General features: G+C 47.3%; 1 protein-coding gene across 18 annotated transcripts in view; it reads left to right on the forward strand.

Annotated features, from left to right (window-relative positions):
• LOC139413462 (forkhead box P4) overlaps window positions 1-21,425 on the forward strand; it is a 190,873-nt gene that overhangs the window by 159,003 nt on the left and 10,445 nt on the right. For 10 of the 18 annotated variants that reach the window (XM_071160888.1, XM_071160892.1, XM_071160893.1 and 7 more), the window contains 5 exons: window positions 6,258-6,345; window positions 8,418-8,501; window positions 14,154-14,373; window positions 14,570-14,646; window positions 14,787-14,888. In XM_071160888.1, the coding sequence (XP_071016989.1) occupies window positions 6,258-6,345; window positions 8,418-8,501; window positions 14,154-14,373; window positions 14,570-14,646; window positions 14,787-14,888 (571 nt within the window). Of the gene's footprint in view, window positions 1-6,257; window positions 6,346-8,417; window positions 8,502-14,153; window positions 14,386-14,569; window positions 14,647-14,786; window positions 14,889-21,425 lie in introns of all 18 variants that reach the window. The other 8 variants (XM_071160883.1, XM_071160889.1, XM_071160884.1 and 5 more) reach the window with 1 other exon arrangement.

A 21,425-nucleotide genomic window follows, 5' to 3' on the forward strand; every position in this document is an offset into this window, starting at 1 on the left:
CTCCAGCCTTCCTTAGTCATCGCTCTGGGCAGAAGAGAAGAGATGATAGGAGACACTTTTCTATTTCCAGCTCTTTTCTTTCATCTGATCTGTGATCTCTCTCTTTCTCTCCCCCTTTTCTCTCTTCCCTTCACTCCTTCCCCCGCTATCTTCTTCCATCGCCTATTTTATTCTCTTCTCCTATTCTATCTCTTTTTTTGTTGCATAGTAGATACATTCACTAATTTCTCCTCCCCTCCCTCCCGTCTCACTCTGTCAGTACTGTCTGGTAGAGTACTCTGTTGGCTGTGGTTAGTGGGGCTGAGGGTAATGTGTAATGTGGGCTGAATCTCTGTCTGAGAGGGCTAAGGAGTAAACAGAGACTCATTGTCGGGAGTCTCGGAAAAAACCCTGCTACTGTTTATGACTGAGCCACAGAGACGGAGAGAGAGAGGAGGAAGAGAGAGAAGGGAGAGGGTAGAGAGAGACGAGAGTGAGTTACAGAGAGAGAGGAGGGAGAGAGAGAAGGGAGAGGGTAGAGAGAGAAGAGAATGAGTTACAGAGAAAGAGAGGGAGAGAGAGAAGGGAGAGGGTAGAGAGAGAAGAGAGTGAGTTACAAAGAGAGAGGAGGGAGAGAGAGAAGGGAGAGGGTAGAGAGAGAAGAGAATGAGTTACAGAGAGAGAGGAGGGAGAGAGAAGAGAGTGAGTTACAGAGAGAGAGGAGGAAGAGAGAAAAGGGAGAAGGTAGAGAGAGACGAGAGTGAGTTACAGAGAGAGAGGAGGGAGAGAGAAAAGGGAGAAGGTAGAGAGAGACGAGAGTGAGTTACAGAGAGAGAGGAGGGAGAGAGAGAAGGGAGAGGGTAGAGAGAGAAGAGAGTGAGTTACAGAGAGAGAGGAAGGAGAGAAAAGAGAGTGAGTTACAGAGAGAGAGGAGGGAGAGAGAAGGGAGAGGGTCGAGAGAGAAGAGAGTGAGTTACAGAGAGAGAGGAGGGAGAGAGAGAAGGGAGAGGGTAGAGAGAGAAGAGAGTGAGTTACAGAGAGAGAGGAGGGAGAGAGAAGAGAGTGAGTTACAGAAAGAGTGGAGGGAGAGAGAGAAGGGAGGGGGTAGAGAGAGAAGAGAATGAGTTACAGAGAGAGAGATTAGGGAGAGAGAAGGGAGAGGGTCGAGAGAGAAGAGAGTGAGTTACAGAGCGAGAGAGGGGGAAAAATAGTTTTAGGTTAGAGAGAGTGTGCGAGTGAAGAGAGAAAGAGTTAGGGAGTGGAGGAGTAGAGTTAGGAAGTGGAGGAATAGAGAGACAGGGAGTGGAGGGCTAGGGAGTTAGGGAGTAGAGGAGAAGAGAATTAGGGAGTGGAGGGCTAGAGAGTTAGGGAGTAGAGGACTAGAGAGTTAGGGAGTGGAGGAGTAGAGAGTTAGGGAGTGGAGGACTAGAGAGTTAGGGAGTGGAGGAGATGAGAGTTAGGGAGTGGAGGAGTAGAGTGAGAGGGAGTGGAGGAGTAGAGAGAGGGGGAGTGGAGGAGATGAGAGTTAGGGAGTGGAGGAGTAGAGAGATAGGGAGTGGAGGAGTAGAGAGAGGGGGAGTGGAGGAGTAGAGAGAAGGAGAGTGGAGGAGTAGAGAGAGGGGGAGTGGAGGAATAGAGAGAGAGGGAGTGGAGGACTAGAGAGTTAGGGAGTGGAGGAGAAGAGAGAGGGGGAGTGGAGGAATAGAGAGTTAGGGAGTGGAGGAGAAGAGAGTTAGGGAGTGGAGGAGAAGAGAGGGGGAGTGGAGGAATAGAGAGTTAGGGAGTGGAGGAGAAGAGAGAGGGGGAGTGGAGGAATAGAGAGTTAGGGAGTGGAGGAGAAGAGAGTTAGGGAGTGGAGGAGAAGAGAGAGGGGGAGTGGAGGACTAGAGAGCTATGGAATGGAGGAGAAGAGAGTTAGGGAGTGGAGGAGTAGAGAGAGGGGGAGTGGAGGAGTAGAGAGAGGGGGAGTGGAGGAGTAGAGAGAAGGAGAGTGGAGGAGTAGAGAGAGGGGGAGTGGAGGAGTAAAGAGAGGGGGAGTGGAGGAGAAGAGAGTTAGGGAGTAGAGGAGTAGAGAGAGGGGGAGTGGAGGAGTAGAGTTAGGGAGTGGAGGAGAAGAGAGTTAGGGAGTGGAGGAGAAGAGAGTTAGGGAGTGGAGGACTAGAGAGTTAGGGAGTGGAGGAGAAGAGTTAGGGAGTGGAGGAGAAGAGAGTTAGGGAGTGGAGGACTAGAGAGTTAGGGAGTGGAGGAGAAGAGTTAGGGAGTGGAGGAGAAGAGAGTTAGGGAGTGGAGGAGAAGAGAGTTAGGGAGTGGAGGACTAGAGAGTTAGGGAGTGGAGGAGAAGAGAGTTAGGGAGTGGAGGAGAAGAGAGTTAGGGAGTGGAGGACTAGAGAGTTAGGGAGTGGAGGAGAAGAGAGTTAGGGAGTTGAGTGGAGGGACTAGGGAGTTAGGGAGTGGAGGAGAAGAGAGTTAGGGAGTGGAGGAGAAGAGAGTTAGGGAGTGGAGGACTAGAGAGTTAGGGAGTGGAGGAGAAGAGAGTTAGGGAGTGGAGGAGTAGAAAGAGGGGGAGTGGAGGGACTAGGGAGTTAGGGAGTGGAGGAGAATATAGTTAGGGAGTGGAGGAGTAGAAAGAGGGGGAGTGGAGGGACTAGAGAGTTAGGGAGTGGAGGAGAAGATAGTTAGGGAGTGGAGGAATAAAAAGTTAAGGAGTGGAGGAGAAGATAGTTAGGGAGTGGAGGAATAAAGAGTTAAGGAGTGGAGGAGAAGATAGTTAGGGAGTGGAGGAATAAAGAGTTAAGGAGTGGAGGAATAAAGAGTTAAGGAGTGGAGGAGAAGATAGTTAAGGAGTGGAGGAATAAAGAGTTAAGGAGTGGAGGAGAAGATAGTTAGGGAGTGGAGGAATAAAGAGTTAAGGAGTGGAGGGACTAGAGAGTTATGGAGTGGAGGAGAAGATAGTTAAGGAGTGGAGGAATAAAGAGTTAAGGAGTGGAGGAGAAGATAGTTAGGGAGTGGAGGAATAAAGAGTTAAGGAGTGGAGGAGAAGAGAGAGGGGGAGTGGAGGAATAGAGAGAGGGGGAGTGGAGGAATAGAGAGAGGGGGAGTGGATGAATAGAGAGAGGGGGAGTAGAGGAATAGAGAGGGGGAGTGGAGGAATAGAGAGGGGGAGTGGAGGAATAGAGAGAGGGGGAGTGGAGGAATAGAGAGAGGGGGAGTGGAGGGACTAGAGAGTTAGGGAGTGGAGGAGAAGATAGTTAGGGAGTGGAGGAATAAAGAGTTAAGGAGTGGAGGAGAAGATAGTTAGGGAGTGGAGGAATAAAGAGTTAAGGAGTGGAGGAATAAAGAGTTAAGGAGTGGAGGAGAAGATAGTTAAGGAGTGGAAGAATAAAGAGTTAATGAGTGGAGGAGAAGATAGTTAGGGAGTGGAGGAATAAAGAGTTAAGGAGTGGAGGGACTAGAGAGTTAGGGAGTGGAGGAGAAGATAGTTAAGGAGTGGAGGAATAAAGAGTTAAGGAGTGGAGGAGAAGATAGTTAGGGAGTGGAGGAATAAAGAGTTAAGGAGTGGAGGAATAAAGAGTTAAGGAGTGGAGGAGAAGATAGTTAAGGAGTGGAAGAATAAAGAGTTAATGAGTGGAGGAGAAGATAGTTAGGGAGTGGAGGAATAAAGAGTTAAGGAGTGGAGGAGAAGATAGTTAGGGAGTGGAGGAATAAAGAGGGGGAGTGGAGGAATAGAGAGAGGGGGAGTGGAGGAATAGAGAGAGGGGGAGTGGAGGAATAGAGAGAGGGGTAGTGGAGGAATAGAGAGAGGGGGAGTGGAGGAATAGAGAGGGGGAGTGGAGGAATAGAGAGAGGGGGAGTGGAGGAATAGAGAGAGGGGGAGTGGAGGAATAGAGAGAGGGGGAGTGGAGGAATAGAGAGAGGGGGAGTGGAGGAATAGAGAGGGGGAGTGGAGGAATAGAGAGAGGGGGAGTGGAGGAATAAAGAGAGGGGGAGTGGATGAATAGAGAGAGGGGGAGTGGAGGAATAGAGAGAGGGGGAGTGGAGGAATAGAGAGGGGGAGTGGAGGAATAGAGAGAGGGGGAGTGGAGGAAGAGAGAGGGGGAGTGGAGGAATAGAGAGAGGGGGAGTGGAGGAATAGAGAGGGGGAGTGGAGGAATAGAGAGAGGGGGAGTGGAGGAATAGAGAGAGGGGGAGTGGAGGAATAGAGAGAGGGGGAGTAGAGGGAAAAGGGTGAGATCATGTTTTTGTTATTATTATCATGCACTTGAGCCGTCTATCTATGCTGGGATTAGCTATGCCATGACATCATTGTTATTGTTTCATTTCTTCTTTCCTTCTAATATTGCCCAACTCCCCTTTCTTTTAAACATGCACACACTGGGTCATGATTCTCTAAACGGCACACACACACACACACATCTCAGAGTTGTCATGAGCAGATTAAGTGAGGGAGGGAGGGAGGGAGGGAGGGAGGGAGGGAGGGAGGGAGGGAGGGAGGGAGGGAGGGAGGGAGGGAGGGAGGGAGGGAGGGAAAAGATCAGAAGGTCCTGGATCCTCCCACACCAGAGGAAACAAACAGTGCCACCATTCAGACACACACATTTCAGGGGGGCAGAAGTGTATTAGGAGTTAATCAGAGAGTAGACCCTCTCTCTGTTCTTCTGATAACACGTGAGCTATTCTCCAGGTGTTCTTCTGATACACTCTGAGGGCATGGCCCAAAGAGCAGGACTCACACAGTTAGCTTTTACACTAAAAGGAAAAAGCTTCTAAGGAAATGATATATTATAATATTATTCTTTACATAACCTCCTCTTACTCCCTCTCTCCTCCGCTGTGTAAACTGGTTGTTTTGTTTAACACTGAGTTCAACAGTTGACTCTCATGTGTTGTTTTTCTGTGACGAGGAAATCTAGTTTATACTGTGAAGTGTTTGGTCCAAGCCCACTGTTGTGTGTTTCCATGTGTTTCCATGTGTTTCCGTGTGTGTCTGTCTGGATAAGAGTGTAAAGCCCTCTGGTCTCTTGAAAAGCTCTAAACAGGAAAATAAACAAATATCTGCAGTCACATAAATGTGACTATTTATTTAAATGAAGTCACCGTTGGCCGGAATCACACAAACTGGAGCTGTCTGCTGCAAGCACTCACACTCACTCACAACAAGATGAATATGTGTGACTTACAGATTAATATGCGTTCTTTTGCTTGTCATGTAGGTTATAACCCAGTTGTATTCCTCTCCCTCTATCTCTTCTCCTTCCTCTATCTCTTCTCCTTCCTCTATCTCTTCTCCTTCCTCTATCTCTACCCCTTCCTCTATCTCTACCCCTTCCTCTATCTCTACCCCTTCCTATATCTCTACCCCTTCCTCTATCTCTACCCCTTACTCTATCTCTACCCCTTCCTCTATCTCTACCCCTTCCTCCATCTCTACCCCTTCTTCTATCTCTACCCCTTCCTCTATCTCTCCCTCTATCTCTACCCCTTCCTCTATCTCTACCTCTCCTTCTATCTCAACCCCTTCCTCTATATCTCTACCTCTCCCTCTATCTCTACCCCTTCCTCTATCTCTACCGCTCCCTCTATCTCTACCCATTCCTCTATCTCAATCCCTTCCTCTATATCTCTCCCTCTATCTCTACCCCTTCCTCTATCTCTCTCTCTATCTCAACCTCTATCTCTTATCTCTACCCCTTCCTCTATCTCTCCCTCTATCTCTACCCATTCCTCTATCTCTGCCTTTCCTTCTATCTCTATCCCTTCCTCTATCTCTCCCTCTATCTCAACCCCTTCCTCTATCTCTACCCCTTCCTCTATCTCTACCCCTTCCTCTATCTCTACCCCTTCCTCTATCTCTACCCCTTCCTCTATCTCTACCCCTTCCTCTATCTCTACCCCGTCCTCTATCTCTACCCCTTCCTCTATCTCAACCCCTTCCTCTATCTCTACCCCTTCCTCTATCTCTACCCCTTCCTCTATCTCTACCCCTTCCTCTATCTCTACCCCTTCCTCTATCTCTACCCCTTCCTCTATCTCTACCCCTTCCTCTATCTCTACGCATTCTTCTATCTCTACCTCTTCCTCTATCTCTACCCCTTCCTCTACCTCTACCCCTTCCTCTATCTCTACGCATTCTTCTATCTCTACCTCTTCCTCTATCTCTACCCCTTCCTCTACCTCTACCCCTTCCTCTATCTCTACCCCTTCCTCTATCTCTACCCCTTCCTCTATCTCTACCCCTTCCTCTATCTCTACCCCTTCCTCTATCTTTCCTCCTTTCTCAGGCATCTGAACAATGAACATGCTCTGGATGACCGCAGTACAGCCCAGTGCAGGGTACAGATGCAGGTGGTCCAACAGCTGGAGATACAGGTGGGACACACACACACACACACACACACACACACACACACACACACACACACACAGTCATTCTCTGTGTCTGTACTTGTGTGAGCCAGGCTGGGGGTTTAGTGAAAGCACTGGAGCTTGTAATTTAAAGAGGAAAGCAGGCATCATAGGCCCCAATTATAACCATCCAGTCCATTCCAGTCCCTTTCTACTGGGTGGAAGGAGGGAAGGAGGAGGAAGAGGGGTGGACATCAAGATGATGCAGCCAAACACAAACACCCCACAAGAACCCCTAAACAGCATAGTGGCGAACCCAGGGTGTTGGAGCTGGAGTTTGGGTTAGCTGTGGCCCTGGTCCCCCTGGTAAACGGCATTGAGCCCCAAGCCTGAAGCCACCGATGGGCAACACAAAGTGACAGAGAGACAGGCAGTGTCACATCTCATCCCGCCTCCTGTCCTCTCCCCTTTCCCTGCCGTGTCACCTACCCCACTACTGCCCTGTTATAGTACCTACATACACACATAAACTCACACACGCACATCTTACACACATTCACTCAATGCTGCCATACTACTAGACACACAGCCAGTTCTTGTGCTAGCTTCTCCAGGCCTATGTCTCTCACACACCCTCCTGTTCACTAGTTAGCCCCTGGCTGTGGTGTGTTGGCTCGCTGACTGAGATGTCTCTCACACACCCTCCTGTTCACTAGCTAGCCCCTGGCTGTGGTGTGTTGGCTCGCTGACTGAGATGTCTCTCACACACCCTCCTGTTCACTAGCTAGCCCCTGGCTGTGGTGTGTTGGCACTCTGACTGAGATGTCTCTCACACACCCTCCTGTTCACTAGCTAGCCCCTGGCTGTGGTGTGTTGGCTCGCTGACTGAGATGTCTCTCACACACCCTCCTGTTCACTAGCTAGCCCCTGGCTGTGGTGTGTTGGCTCGCTGACTGAGATGTCTCTCACACACCATCCTGTTCACTAGCTAGCCCCTGGCTGTGGTGTGTTGGCACTCTGACTGAGATGTCTCTCACACACCCTCCTGTTCAATAGCTAGCCCCTGGCTGTGGTGTGTTGGCTCGCTGACTGAGATGTCTCTCACACACCCTCCTGTTCACTAGCTAGCCCCTGGCTGTGGTGTGTTGATACGCTGACTGAGATGTCTCTCACACACCCTCCTGTTCACTAGCTAGCCCCTGGCTGTGGTGTGTTGGCACGCTGACTGAGATGTCTCTCACACACCCTCCTGTTCACTAGCTAGCCCCTGGCTGTGGTGTGTTGGCACGCTGACTGAGATGTCTCTCATACACCCTCCTGTTCACTAGCTAGCCCCTGGCTGTGGTGTGTTGGCACGCTGACTGAGATGTCTCTCAGTAGAGATTTAGGAGGCGTTTCCACAGGCTATAGCACAGTAGCACCCACTAAACTGCAGTTAGCAATGGCAAACAGGGACGAGTGTCTGCAGGCTAGTGTGTCTGTGTCTGTGAGGGTGTGTGTAATGTGTGAGAAAAGGTTAGGTGTGTGTGTGTAGAGAGGGTTCCCATCTCTCTCTGTGCCTGGGGAGACTGGTGCTGTGAGACAGTGACAACAGCCCTGAGACACACACACACAAACACACACCACCACATGCTAAATCATAGACTAAGGGGATGCCTCTTTCTCTAACACAAACACCCATTACTTCACACCCTCCCCTAAATATCCGTGTTTTACTGCTTTAATGGGAGGCTGATGTTGCATTGACGCTGATGTGGCTTGACTGGATATTGTCAAGTCCACAGTGTGAGAATAAACCTGCAGTCTATAAACAACAAGACAAACCCAGGTTGGTGTGACTGGAGCTTGAGTCTTTTCCTTACTACCCTGCTTCTCGTCTATGACAATAGTAATTATTGACTCAAAAAGGACAGTTTTGCTGACGTGTGTGTGTGTGTGTGTGTGTGTGTGTGTGTGTGTGTGTGTGTGTGTGTGTGTGTGTGTGTGTGTGTGTGCGTGTGTGTGTGTGTGTGTGTGTGTGTGTGTGTGTGTGTGTGTGTGTGTGTGTGTGTGTGTGTGTGTGTGTGTGTGTGTGTGTGTGTGTGTGTGTTTCTCAGCTGGCCAAGGAGAGTGAGCGGCTGCAGGCCATGATGACCCACCTGCACATGCGCCCATCGGAGCCAAAGCCTTTCAACCAACCTGTGAGTACCTGACCTCTCACCCCTGACCCCTTACCTCTCACCATGCTGTAGCAGGTATTTGGTGTTTGCATCCTCTGTTGATCAGTGGGGCTTACACTTGGCCTTTATTCACTTTAGTGTTATCTATAGCGTTCATTATTAGTATGTAAATATGCACAAGGGGTGTTCTACATGAGCACAGGTCCCTGTAATAAACTATTTGATAATGGAGTAATAATCTGATTATAAGAATTCCGTAACCTTTGATCACAATACCAACATAGATCACAAAACCACACAAGCTTTTGAAATGTGGGTGAATCTTTTAATGTGTGTGAGCCATCCATCATTCTGCCCTGTTGAGACAATGTTAATTTCATCAACTATCATAATGACTCAAATATTTGTCAAAGACTATAACTGACTAAATAGACCCAGAAAAAACTATTAACTAAACAAAACATATTTTCATTTCAGTTGACTAAATCGACGAGAGGAGACTAAATTATCCCTGTGTCTAAAATCTGTGTCATAAGTGGACTGGAAGAGAGTTTTTGGAGAAATTGAGAGCTTTTCAGTGATAAGCACAATTAATATTAGCAGCACAGATGTGCAGTGCAGTTCTGTTCAGCAGTGGGAAGGACCTATATTCTCTCTGGTGAGCTGTGGGGGAGCAAGTGATGAGTGTGGGCAGTTCGGCTCCACTCCGCCTCTGATGATACACATCCTCTGATGGTACACATCCTCTGATGATACACATCCTCTGATGATACACATCCTCTGATTATACACATCCTCTGATTATACACATCCTCTGATGATACACATCCTCTCATGATACACATCCTCTGATTATACACATCCTCTGATGATATACATCCTCTGATGATATACATTCTCTGATGATATACATTCTCTGATGATATACATCCTCTGATGATACACATCCTCTGATTATACAATCCTCTGATTATACACATCCTCTGATTATACACAACCTCTGATGATACACATCTCTGATGATACACATCCTCTGATGATATACATTCTCTGATGATACACATCCTCTGATGATACACATCCTCTGATGATACACATCCTCTGATGATACACATCCTCTCATGATACACATCCTCTGATTATACACATCCTCTGATGATATACATCCTCTGATGATATACATTCTCTGATGATATACATCCTCTGATGATACACATCCTCTGATTATACAATCCTCTGATTATACACATCCTCTGATTATACACAACCTCTGATGATACACATCTCTGATGATACACATCCTCTGATGATATACATTCTCTGATGATACACATCCTCTGATGATACACATCCTCTGATGATATACATCCTCTGATGATACACATCCTCTGATGATACACAACCTCTGATGATACACATCTCTGATGATACACATCCTCTGATGATATACATTCTCTGATGATACACATCCTCTGATGATACACATCCTCTGATGATATACATCCTCTGATGATACACATCCTCTGATGATACACATCCTCTGATGATACACATCCTCTGATTATACACATCCTCTGATTATACACAACCTCTGATGATACACATCTCTGATGATACACATCCTCTGATGATATACATCCTCTGATGATACACATCTCTGATGATACACATCCTCTGATGATATACATTCTCTGATGATACACATCCTCTGATGATACACATCCTCTGATGATATACATCCTCTGTGAATACACATCCTCTGATGATACACATCCTCTGATTGTACACATCCTCTGATGATATACATCCTCTGATGATACACATCCTCTGATGATATACATCCTCTGATGATATACATTCTCTGATGATATACATTCTCTGATGATACACATCCTCTGATGATACACATCCTCTGATGATACACATCCTCTGATGATACACATCCTCTGATTATACACATCCTCTGATTATACACATCCTCTGATTATACACAACCTCTGATGATACACATCTCTGATGATACACATCCTCTGATGATACACATCTCTGATGATACACATCCTCTGATGATATACATTCTCTGATGATACACATCCTCTGATGATACACATCCTCTGATGATATACATCCTCTGTGAATACACATCCTCTGATGATACACATCCTCTGATGGTACACATCCTCTGATGATATACATCCTCTGATGATACACATCCTCTGATGATACACATCCTCGGATGATACACATCCTCTGATGATATACATCCTCTGATGATACACATCCTCTGATGATACACATCTCTGATGATACACATCCTCTGATGATATACATTCTCTGATGATACACATCCTCTGATGATACACATCCTCTGATGATACACATCCTCTGATGATATACATCCTCTGATGATATACATCCTCTGATGATACACATCCTCTGATGATACACATCGCGTAGGCAACTCTCTAGCTTCCATGTAGCTAACCTGTCACCACCAGCCTCCTAGTTAGCTACCATTTGCCTGGTTAAGAAACAGGCTACTTTATGAAATGTAAAACAATAGCACCATTGAGTTTAATAGTAAAACAACAGTCTAGCTATGTTTTTCTCTCCCTTGAGTAGGCTATAGAAAAGTAGGCTTGTAGTCTCACTTAACCCTCCCACTTTTCCAACTGCATTTCATATCCAGGTTCTGTGTAGCCAATGTAGCCAAGTCTCTTTTCCTCAGAGAAAACATGTTGATTCTAGCCCTTAGGCCACCGTTCAAAAGACATGACCCATAATGCCGGCGCTATGTTTTTTTCTTTCTATCATGCATTAGCTGGACACATTTTACATGTATAAAACACATTCATAAAACACATTCATAAAACACATTTAGAAAACACATTTAGAAAACACATTTATAAAACACATTTAGAAAACACATTCATAAAACACATTTATAAAACACATTTATAAAACACATTTATAAAACACATTCATAAAACACATTTATAAAACACATTTATAAAACACATTTATAAAACACATTCATAAAACACATTTATAAAACACATTTATAAAACACATTCATAAAACACATTTATAAAACACATTCATAAAACACATTTATAAAACACATTTATAAAACACATTTATAAAACACATTTATAAAACACATTCATAAAACACATTTATAAAATACATTTATAAAACACATTCATAAAACACATTTATAAAACACATTCATAAAACACATTTATAAAACACATTTATAAAACACATTTATAAAACACATTTATAAAACACATTCATAAAACACGTTTATAAAACACATTTATAAAACACATTTATAAAACACATTTATAAAACACATTTATAAAACACATTCATAAAACACATTTATAAAACACATTCATAAAACACATTTAGAAAACACATTTAGAAAACACATTTATAAAACACATTTATAAAACACGTTTATAAAACACGTTTATAAAACACATTTATAAAACACATTTATAAAACACGTTTATAAAACACGTTTGTAAAACACATTTATAAAACACATTTAGAAAACACGTTTATAAAACACATGTATAAAACACATTTATAAAACACATTCATAAAACACATTCATAAAACACATTTATAAAACACATTTAGAAAACACATTTATAAAACACATTTATAGAACACGTTTATAAAACACGTTTATAAAACACATTTAGAAAACACGTTTATAAAACACATTTAGAAAACATATCGCAGGCCATTCTAAAACTAGGCTACATAATAACCAGACTGTTAACCATTTGTTTAGGCTACACCTTGTTCAGTCATGTTAAGTCATTAGCTAGCTGTAGCTAACAACCTGGGGCATGTTCAGCAGAATGCAACGTTTTGGAACGGTCAGATAGAAATATGCTATGTAGAACAAACATGCCTCTCTGACATGTTGAATAAGGATTCCCAAACTTTTCACTCAGGCCTTAGCTCCCGTACTTTGCGAAAACCGGTGATACTGGTGATATTGTCGCTCTCTCATGTGCAATATCTATGTAGGCTGAATGGTCAGATAAATATTCTATAATATAATATTCATCTTATATATGTTTGTCATATTTCTGTGATGTGACTAAAATGTGACTAAAATGAAAGGAAATTTAGTTGTCTAAAATGGCCCAGTGTTTTCATCATTTTGACAATAACTAGACTAAATCATTAGTCAAATGACAGAAGACTAGACTAAATGTAAAAAAGAGTGCCAAAATGGAAACTGTGTTGAGGGATGGAGCTCTGTGTCTCCGGGCAGGCTGGCTGGCACAGGCAGGGTTGTTATTAGGTATCTAATGAATATTTCATTATTCAGATTGACGAGGAGTCTTATTAAAATATGAAGATGTTGAAATTAATTGTCAATTACAAGTGGAGTGTCTTAATTTGAGGGGATATAAATGGTTGCAGTGGAGCAGCGGGGTGTGTGTGTGTGTGTGTGTGTGTGTGTGTGTGTGTGTGTGTGTGTGTGTGTGTGTGTGTGTGTGTGTGTGTGTGTGTGTGTGTGTGTGTGTGTGTGTGTGTGTGTGTGTGTGTGTGTGTGTGTGTGTGTGCGTGTGTGTGTGTGTGTGTGTGGAGCCAACGCAGGGCATCAGCTGTCGTTAGCACCTAATGGGAAATCAGGAAGAGGCGTGTTTTGTGTCGTCGTGGGAGACAAGCCTCGGGGTCAGCGATTTGAGGAAGGGGGTGGAGGGGAGGAGTCTTCAGAATTGCAACAAAGCTTGCCCTCAATTGAGAGGGTTGTGGTGTTGCCTTGGTGATGTGGCCGGGTTCCAAAGCTAATGAAGTACCTGTTTTACAGAGGGATGGAAGGAGAGGAGGGAAGGAGAGAGAGAGAAGTGCTAGAGAGAGAGAAAGAAATAGAGGCAGATTTCCAGAGCTAATGAAGTAGCAGTTAAACAGGCCTGACCCCTAACCAGTCCAAATGGTACAGACCACTCGTCTGGAGCAGACAGGGAGAGGACAAGTTGGGGGGGAGGAGGATTGGTTAGGACTGGAAAGACAGTGAAGGACAAATAGAAGGGAAGGTGAACGAGAGAAAAGGGGGAAAGAGAAAGAGGAAGGAAGACAGAGCTCTTTATAAGAAAATGCAGATAATGCTGGCACTCTCTTAATCTCTCTCTCTCTATCTCTCTCACTCACACACATGTCCATGATGGTTTTAATTAGTTCTAATCTAGCAGCCCTTGGAAAAGCGTCCCTGAGTGACTCAGAGGACTGGTTTCCAGTTCCCATTGCTCCTGTGGGCTCTGCCTAATTGGGCCGAGCTGGGCCGTGAAGAGAGCGTGCCACCGCTGTGTGTGTGACCACAGAGGCCTTCACACACACAAACTCCCATTTCTTGCTTTGTTTTTCTTTTGTTCACTGAGGGCTAATTGCAGTGTGTGTAGGTGTGTGTGTGTCTGTGTAACTGAGTCTGAGGTCTTTGTTTTGCTGTTAATGATCATATGATAGATATAGTCTTTGTGCCAGCTGGGCATCACTCTTCATGTCTTTGTGTATAATGTGTCTAAGAGGGTTAGATAAGTCAAAGCAACATAGCTAACTGTCCATCCATCCTACCAGAGAGCAAGCTACAACCAGGAATGATGATGGTCCCTTTCGGATGATGTCACATCCTGTTTCCTTCCCCAGCTGAACCTGGCGTCCAGTGGCTCCCTGTTGAAGAGGGAGAGCGAGGTGTACCCCGAGGGTCTACCTCACCCCCCCACCTCCGCCACCACCCCCATCACCCCGCTCCGCCAGGGCCCCTCTGTCATCAGCTCCTCCAGTCTGCACTCACACTCACACCCGCACGGCGTGGGACCCATACGCAGGCGCATCGCAGACAAGTTCTGCACCCCCATCGCCTCAGGTATACGAGAGGGTATGCATACAACCCTCAAAAACACACTTGTGTACACACAAACATTTTAATAGATACAAGCATACTGGTAAACACATGCTCACAGTCTTTCTCCCTGACTGACTTACACACACACACACACACACACACACACACACACATATATATATATCCATGACTAATATGGTGTGTGTTTTCTCTGTAGAGCTGGCACAGAACTGTGAGTTCTATAAGAACGCTGATGTCAGACCTCCCTTCACCTACGCCTCTCTCATACGCCACGTAAGTCTCCTCTCCTCCATTTATCTCCCTCTCTTCCTTTTCTCTTCCTGTCATCTCCTCTCATCTCTTCTCTCATTTTAGTATTGTGATAGCTCCGTTGAGACGTTGGCTAATGTTGTCCCCTCTCTGTCTCTCTCTAGGCCATTCTGGAGGCTCCAGACAGGCAGCTGACTCTTAATGAGATCTATAACTGGTTTACACGAATGTTTGCCTACTTCAGGAGAAACACAGCCACATGGAAGGTGAGTCCACACACATTCCTACACACACACTCCTCCGCATACACACATGGTCACTCACCTACTATACATACACTGCATATCCACACACACACAGATTAGACAATATTCCTTCCCACACACACCCACACACTCACACACACACTCGGCAGCCTCAAAAACTGACATGGCCATTGAAACACCAAGCTGTTTTGATGATTATAAGCCATTTTACCCACAATGCCCTGAGTGGAGTGTGTGTGTGCGTAAGTGTGTGGACTCACTCCATGTGGCTGTGTTTCTTTACAGAGGTGTTAAATTGACTCACCCCACCCCCTCCCTCCGTTCCTTCCTCCCTCTTTTACCCTACCTCCCTCCCTCCCTCCCTCGATCCCTCCCCCTTCCTCCCTTCCTTTCTTCCCTCCCCCTTCCTTCCTCCCTCTTTTACCCTACCTCCCTCCCTCCCTCCATCCCTCCCCCTTCCTCCCTCCCTTTCTTCCCTACCTCTTCCTTCCTCCCTCTTTTACCCTACCTCCCTCCCTCCATCCCTCCCCCTTCCTCCCTCCCTTTCTTCCCTCCCCCTTCCTTCCTCCTTCTTTTACCCTACCTCCCTCCCTCCATCCCTCCCCCTTCCTTCCTCCCTCTTTTACCCTCCCTCCATTCCTCCCCCTTCCTTCCTCCCTCTTTTACCCTCCCTCCATCCCTCCCCCTTCCTCCCTCCCTCCCTCTTCTTCCCTCCCTCCTGGTCTTCTGAAGAGTTCTGTGAACTCTGACATGGCCTACGAAGACGGTTCCACTTAGCTCAGTGGAAACACATCTCACTATCACAGAGCCTCATTACAGTCACACACACACGCAATGGCTTCTCTCACACACACATTCTCACAAACACACTCTCGCAGTCCATGACTCACACACAGACTCACACACACACACCTGGCTGGACCTTGACAGTGTAGGTGCTGACCCATTTCTACTGAAGCCTCATTCTAATTTGAGTGTCAGTTCCTCCGGAGAGAGGGAGATTGAGCGAGAGAATGAGAGAGACAGATGAGAGGAGGGGTAAAGAGGGGGTGTCATGGCCCGAGCCTCGCGCTAATAGCCTTGAATTGGGAAGGGAGGGAGAGAGGGACTAAGGGAGGAAGGGAGGGAGATGCCAGCCTGGAATATCTAGCCGCCTCATTTCACCTTTATGAAATTTTACAATTAATGTATTCTCCCGCTTCCTCTCCACCTAGGTCCGGACCCTTTAAATATCTACCGTTATATATTAATATATGTATGGAGTGTCCAGAGGTTTGGCCTGTATTAAATATAGAGGAAGATGTATGTTCTTTAATGGGCCTGGTTATTTCATGAGGAAAGCTAGTGTCAGCCATGGGAAGTCATTGATCAGAGAGAGAGAGGGATGAGGGAGAGGGATGAGGGAGAGGGATGGGAGAGAGGGATGAAGGAAAGGGGTGGGAGAGAGGGATGGGAGAGAGGGATGGGAGAGAGGGATGAGGGAGAGGGATGGGAGAGAGGGATGGGAGAGAGGGATGAGGGAGAGGGATGGGAGAGAGATGGATGGGAGAGAGAGGATGGGAGAGAGGGATGGGATGGGATGGGAGAGAGGGATGAGAGAGAGAGGATGGGAGAGAGAGGATGGGAGAGAGGGATGGGAGAGATGGATGGGAGAGAGGGATGGGAGAGAGGGATGGGAGAGAGGGATGGGAGAGAGATGGATGGGAGAGAGAGGATGGGAGAGAGAGGATGGGAGAGAGGGATGGGATGGGAGAGAGAGGATGGGAGAGAGGGATGGGATGGGAGAGAGAGGATGGGAGAGAGGGATGAGGGAGAGGGATGGGAGAGAGGGATGAGAGAGAGGGATGGGAGAGAGAGGATGGGAGAGAGAGATGGGACAGAGGGATGGGATGGGAGAGATGGATGGGAGAGAGAGGGATGGGAGAGAGAGGATGGGAGAGAGGGATGGGACAGAGGGATGGGATGGGAGAGAGGGATGGGAGAGAGAGGATGGGAGAGAGGATGGGAGAGAGGGATGGGAGAGAGAGGATGGGACAGAGGGATGGGAGAGAGAGGATGGGAGAGATGGATGGGACAGAGGGATGGAGGGAGAGAGAGGATGGGAGAGAGAGGATGGGAGAGATGGATGGGAGAGAGTGGATGGGAGAGATGGATGGGACAGAGGGATGGGAGAGAGGATGGGAGAGAGGGATGGGAGAGAGGGATGGGAGAGAGGGATGGGAGAGAGGGATGGGAGAGAGAGGATGGGAGAGAGGGATGGGAGAGAGGATGGGAGAGAGGGATGGGAGAGAGGGATGGGAGAGAGGATGGGAGAGAGAGATGGGAGAGAGGGATGGGAGAGAGGGAGAGTTGAACTGCAGACTGTTCAGTCAGAGAGCGTTAAACAGTGATTTAATTTCTCCAAGGTTCTGAATATGGTTGAGAACTGCTTTTTATGGGTAGAGAGCAGGGTCACATTCAGTAGAATATATTACAGCAAAATATCATTTAAGAGTCTGTCTTGAACGTTTGGTACCAACGTGGTACCTTTAAGAATTCTAATATCACATTGAGGACAATATTTGAAGGGCTGTTCGCTGAAAGGTAAGAACTACACATCTGTTGTGTGGGCACTGTGACACACACACGCGACCTCTGTAACACCCCTACCCTCCTCTCCTTACCCCCAGCCTCATCCCTACCCACTATACCTCCCCTAGCTGTACCCCTACACCTCTCCAACACCACCACAGGCCTTACCCATACCTCTCTTTTCCACCTGTCAACCTTCTCCCCTTTCCCACATTTACCCTTACCCTGCTCTACACCTCTCCTCGCCCCAACCTCTGCAGGATGTGTTGTGTTTATGTGCGTGTCTGCTGGGTGTGTGTGTGCCGTGTGCTGTGACCTGCGGTAAATGACTGCTAATGTTTTAACTGGGAGAATTAGGCTTTCATCACGGAGACAAATGCAAATAGCAGAGAATAGCAGAGAAGCAGCAATGGCGGGGTGGCGGGCTGAGATTGGGGTCATACTCATTTACAAAACGGAGCATCACGGCTTGAAAGAGAGGGGGTGTGAGGAGGAGAGGGGCGGGGGTGGTCTGGGGCTGATTATGGTTTGTGTAATTATGTGTGTGTGTGTGCGTGTGTGTGTGTGTGTGTGTGTGTGCGTGTGTGTGTGTAATTACGGTGAGGAGTGATGCGCGCTCTGCCTGTCCCTCCCTCACGGATTTAAAAAGCGTGTCAGAGAAAATATGCAGGATTTAATTATAGACAAATTAAAATTGGTAATGAAATTGGGCATGAACAAACTACAAACAGCAGATGAAAAGGGAGGACGGTCCCTAGGGGAGTGAGCTGCAGATAGCGGTGTGTGTGTATGTATGTGTGTATGTAGATTGTGGCTGATTAAAGACGTTTTAAAATAAAACTAGGGAAGGAGATGCACATCCTTGTCTTATTTCCAGCTACAGACAGAATAGTGTGTTTAGTGTGTGTGTCTCTGCCGGGCTCCTGTGTTTAGTGTTTGTGTCTCTGCCGGGCTCCTGTGTTTAGTGTTTGTGTCTCTGCCGGGCTCCTGTGTTTAGTGTTTGTGTCTCTGCCGGGCTCCTGTGTTTAGTGTGTGTGTGTCTCTGCCATGCTCCTGTGTTTAGTGTGTGTGTCTCTGCCATGCTCCTGTGTTTAGTGTGTGTGTCTCTGCCGTGCTCCTGTGTTTAGTGTGTGTGTCTCTGCCGGGCTCCTGTGTTTAGTGTTTGTGTCTCTGCCGGGCTCCTGTGTTTAGTGTTTGTGTCTCTGCCATGCTCCTGTGTTTAGTGTGTGTGTCTCTGCCATGCTCCTGTGTTTAGTGTGTGTGTCTCTGCCATGCTCCTGTGTTTAGTGTGTGTGTCTCTGCCGTGCTCCTGTGTTTAGTGTGTGTGTCTCTGCCATGCTCCTGTGTTTAGTGTGTGTGTCTCTGCCGGGCTCCTGTGTTTAGTGTGTGTGTCTCTGTCATGCTCCTGTGTTTAGTGTGTGTGTCTCTGCCGTGCTACTGTGTTTAGTGTGTGTGTCTCTGTCATGCTCCTGTGTTTAGTGTGTGTGTCTCTGCCGGGCTCCTGTGTTTAGTGTGTGTGTCTCTGCCGTGCTCCTGTGTTTAGTGTGTGTGTCTCTGCCGGGCTCCTGTGTTTAGTGTGTGTGTCTCTGCCATGCTCCTGTGTTTAGTGTGTGTGTCTCTGCCGGGCTCCTGTGTTTAGTGTGTGTGTCTCTGCCGGGCTCCTGTGTTTAGTGAGTGTGTCTCTGCTGGGCTCCTGTGTTTAGTGTGTGTGTCTCTGTCATGCTCCTGTGTTTAGTGTGTGTGTCTCTGCCGGGCTCCTGTGTTTAGTGTGTGTGTCTCTGCCGTGCTCCTGTGTTTAGTGTTTGTGTCTCTGCCGGGCTCCTGTGTTTAGTGTGTGTGTCTCTGCCGGGCTCCTGTGTTTAGTGTGTGTGTCTCTGCCATGCTCCTGTGTTTAGTGTGTGTGTCTCTGCCGGGCTCCTGTGTTTAGTGTGTGTGTCTCTGCCGGGCTCCTGTGTTTAGTGTGTGTGTCTCTGCCATGCTCCTGTGTTTAGTGTGTGTGTCTCTGCCAGGCTCCTGTGTTTAGTGTGTGTGTCTCTGCCGTGCTCCTGTGTTTAGTGTGTGTGTCTCTGCCGTGCTCCTGTGTTTAGTGTGTGTGTCTCTGCCATGCTCCTGTGTTTAGTGTGTGTGTCTCTGCCGGGCTCCTGTGTTTAGTGTGTGTGTCTCTGCCGGGCTCCTGTGTTTAGTGTGTGTGTCTCTGTCATGCTCCTGTGTTTAGTGTGTGTGTCTCTGCCGGGCTCCTGTGTTTAGTGTGTGTGTCTCTGCCGGGCTCCTGTGTTTAGTGAGTGTGTCTCTGCTGGGCTCCTGTGTTTAGTGTGTGTGTCTCTGTGCTCCTGTGTTTAGTGTGTGTGTCTCTGCCGTGCTCCTGTGTTTAGTGTGTGTGTCTCTGCCGTGCTCCTGTGTTTAGTGTGTGTGTCTCTGCCGGGCTCCTGTGTTTAGTGTGTGTGTCTCTGCCGTGCTCCTGTGTTTAGTGTTTGTGTCTCTGCCGGGCTCCTGTGTTTAGTGTGTGTGTCTCTGCCATGCTCCTGTGTTTAGTGTGTGTGTCTCTGCCATGCTCCTGTGTTTAGTGTGTGTGTCTCTGCCGTGCTCCTGTGTTTAGTGTGTGTGTCTCTGTGTTTAGTGTTTGTGTCTCTGCCGGGCTCCTGTGTTTAGTGTGTGTGTCTCTGCCATGCTCCTGTGTTTAGTGTGTGTGTCTCTGCCATGCTCCTGTGTTTAGTGTGTGTGTCTCTGCCGGGCTCCTGTGTTTAGTGTTTGTGTCTCTGCCGGGCTCCTGTGTTTAGTGTGTGTGTCTCTGCCGGGCTCCTGTGTTTAGTGTGTGTGTCTCTGCCGGGCTCCTGTGTTTAGTGTGTGTGTCTCTGCCGGGCTCCTGTGTTTAGTGTGTGTGTCTCTGCCATGCTGTGTTTAGTGTGTGTGTCTCTGCCATGCTCCTGTGTTTAGTGTGTGTGTCTCTGCCGAGCTCCTGTGTTTAGTGTGTGTGTCTCTGCCGGGCTCCTGTGTTTAGTGTGTGTGTCTCTGCCGGGCTCCTGTGTTTAGTGTGTGTGTCTCTGCCGGGCTCCTGTGTTTAGTGTGTGTGTCTCTGCCATGCTCCTGTGTTTAGTGTGTGTGTCTCTGCCATGCTCCTGTGTTTAGTGTGTGTGTCTCTGTCATGCTCCTGTGTTTAGTGTGTGTGTCTCTGCCGGGCTCCTGTGTTTAGTGTGTGTGTCTCTGCCGTGCTCCTGTGTTTAGTGTGTGTGTCTCTGCCAGGCTCCTGTGTTTAGTTTGTGTGTCTCTGCCATGCTCCTGTGTTTAGTGTGTGTGTCTCTGCCGGGAACCTGTGTTTAGTGTGTGTGTCTCTGCCGGGCTCCTGTGTTTAGTGTGTGTGTCTCTGCCGGGCTCCTGTGTTTAGTGTGTGTGTCTCTGCCGTGCTCCTGTGTTTAGTGTGTGTGTCTCTGCCATGCTCCTGTGTTTAGTGTGTGTGTCTCTGCCATGCTCCTGTGTTTAGTGTGTGTGTCTCTGCCGTGCTCCTGTGTTTAGTGTGTGTGTCTCTGCCGTGCTCCTGTGTTTAGTGTGTGTGTCTCTGCCGTGCTCCTGTGTTTAGTGTGTGTGTCTCTGCCGTGCTCCTGTGTTTAGTGTGTGTGTCTCTGCCGTGCTCCTGTGTTTAGTGTGTGTGTCTCTGCCATGCTCCTGTGTTTAGTGTGTATGTCTCTGCCGTGCTCCTGTGTTTAGTGTGTGTGTCTCTGCCATGCTCCTGTGTTTAGTGTGTGTGTCTCTGCCGTGCTCCTGTGTTTAGTGTGTGTGTCTCTGCCGTGCTCCTGTGTTTAGTGTGTGTGTCTCTGCCATGCTCCTGTGTTTAGTGTGTGTGTCTCTGCCATGCTCCTGTGTTTAGTTACAGGAGCCATTAGTTGACTTCTTTGTCTGAACAAGTTTTTGTCATATTTGATTCTGTTCAGAACAACTACAAATAACCATTACAAGGTTCTCTTTTCAGGC

The sequence above is a fragment of the Oncorhynchus clarkii genome, chromosome 7 (genome assembly GCF_045791955.1).
Source record: "Oncorhynchus clarkii lewisi isolate Uvic-CL-2024 chromosome 7, UVic_Ocla_1.0, whole genome shotgun sequence".
NCBI classification, from domain to species: domain Eukaryota; kingdom Metazoa; phylum Chordata; class Actinopteri; order Salmoniformes; family Salmonidae; genus Oncorhynchus; species Oncorhynchus clarkii.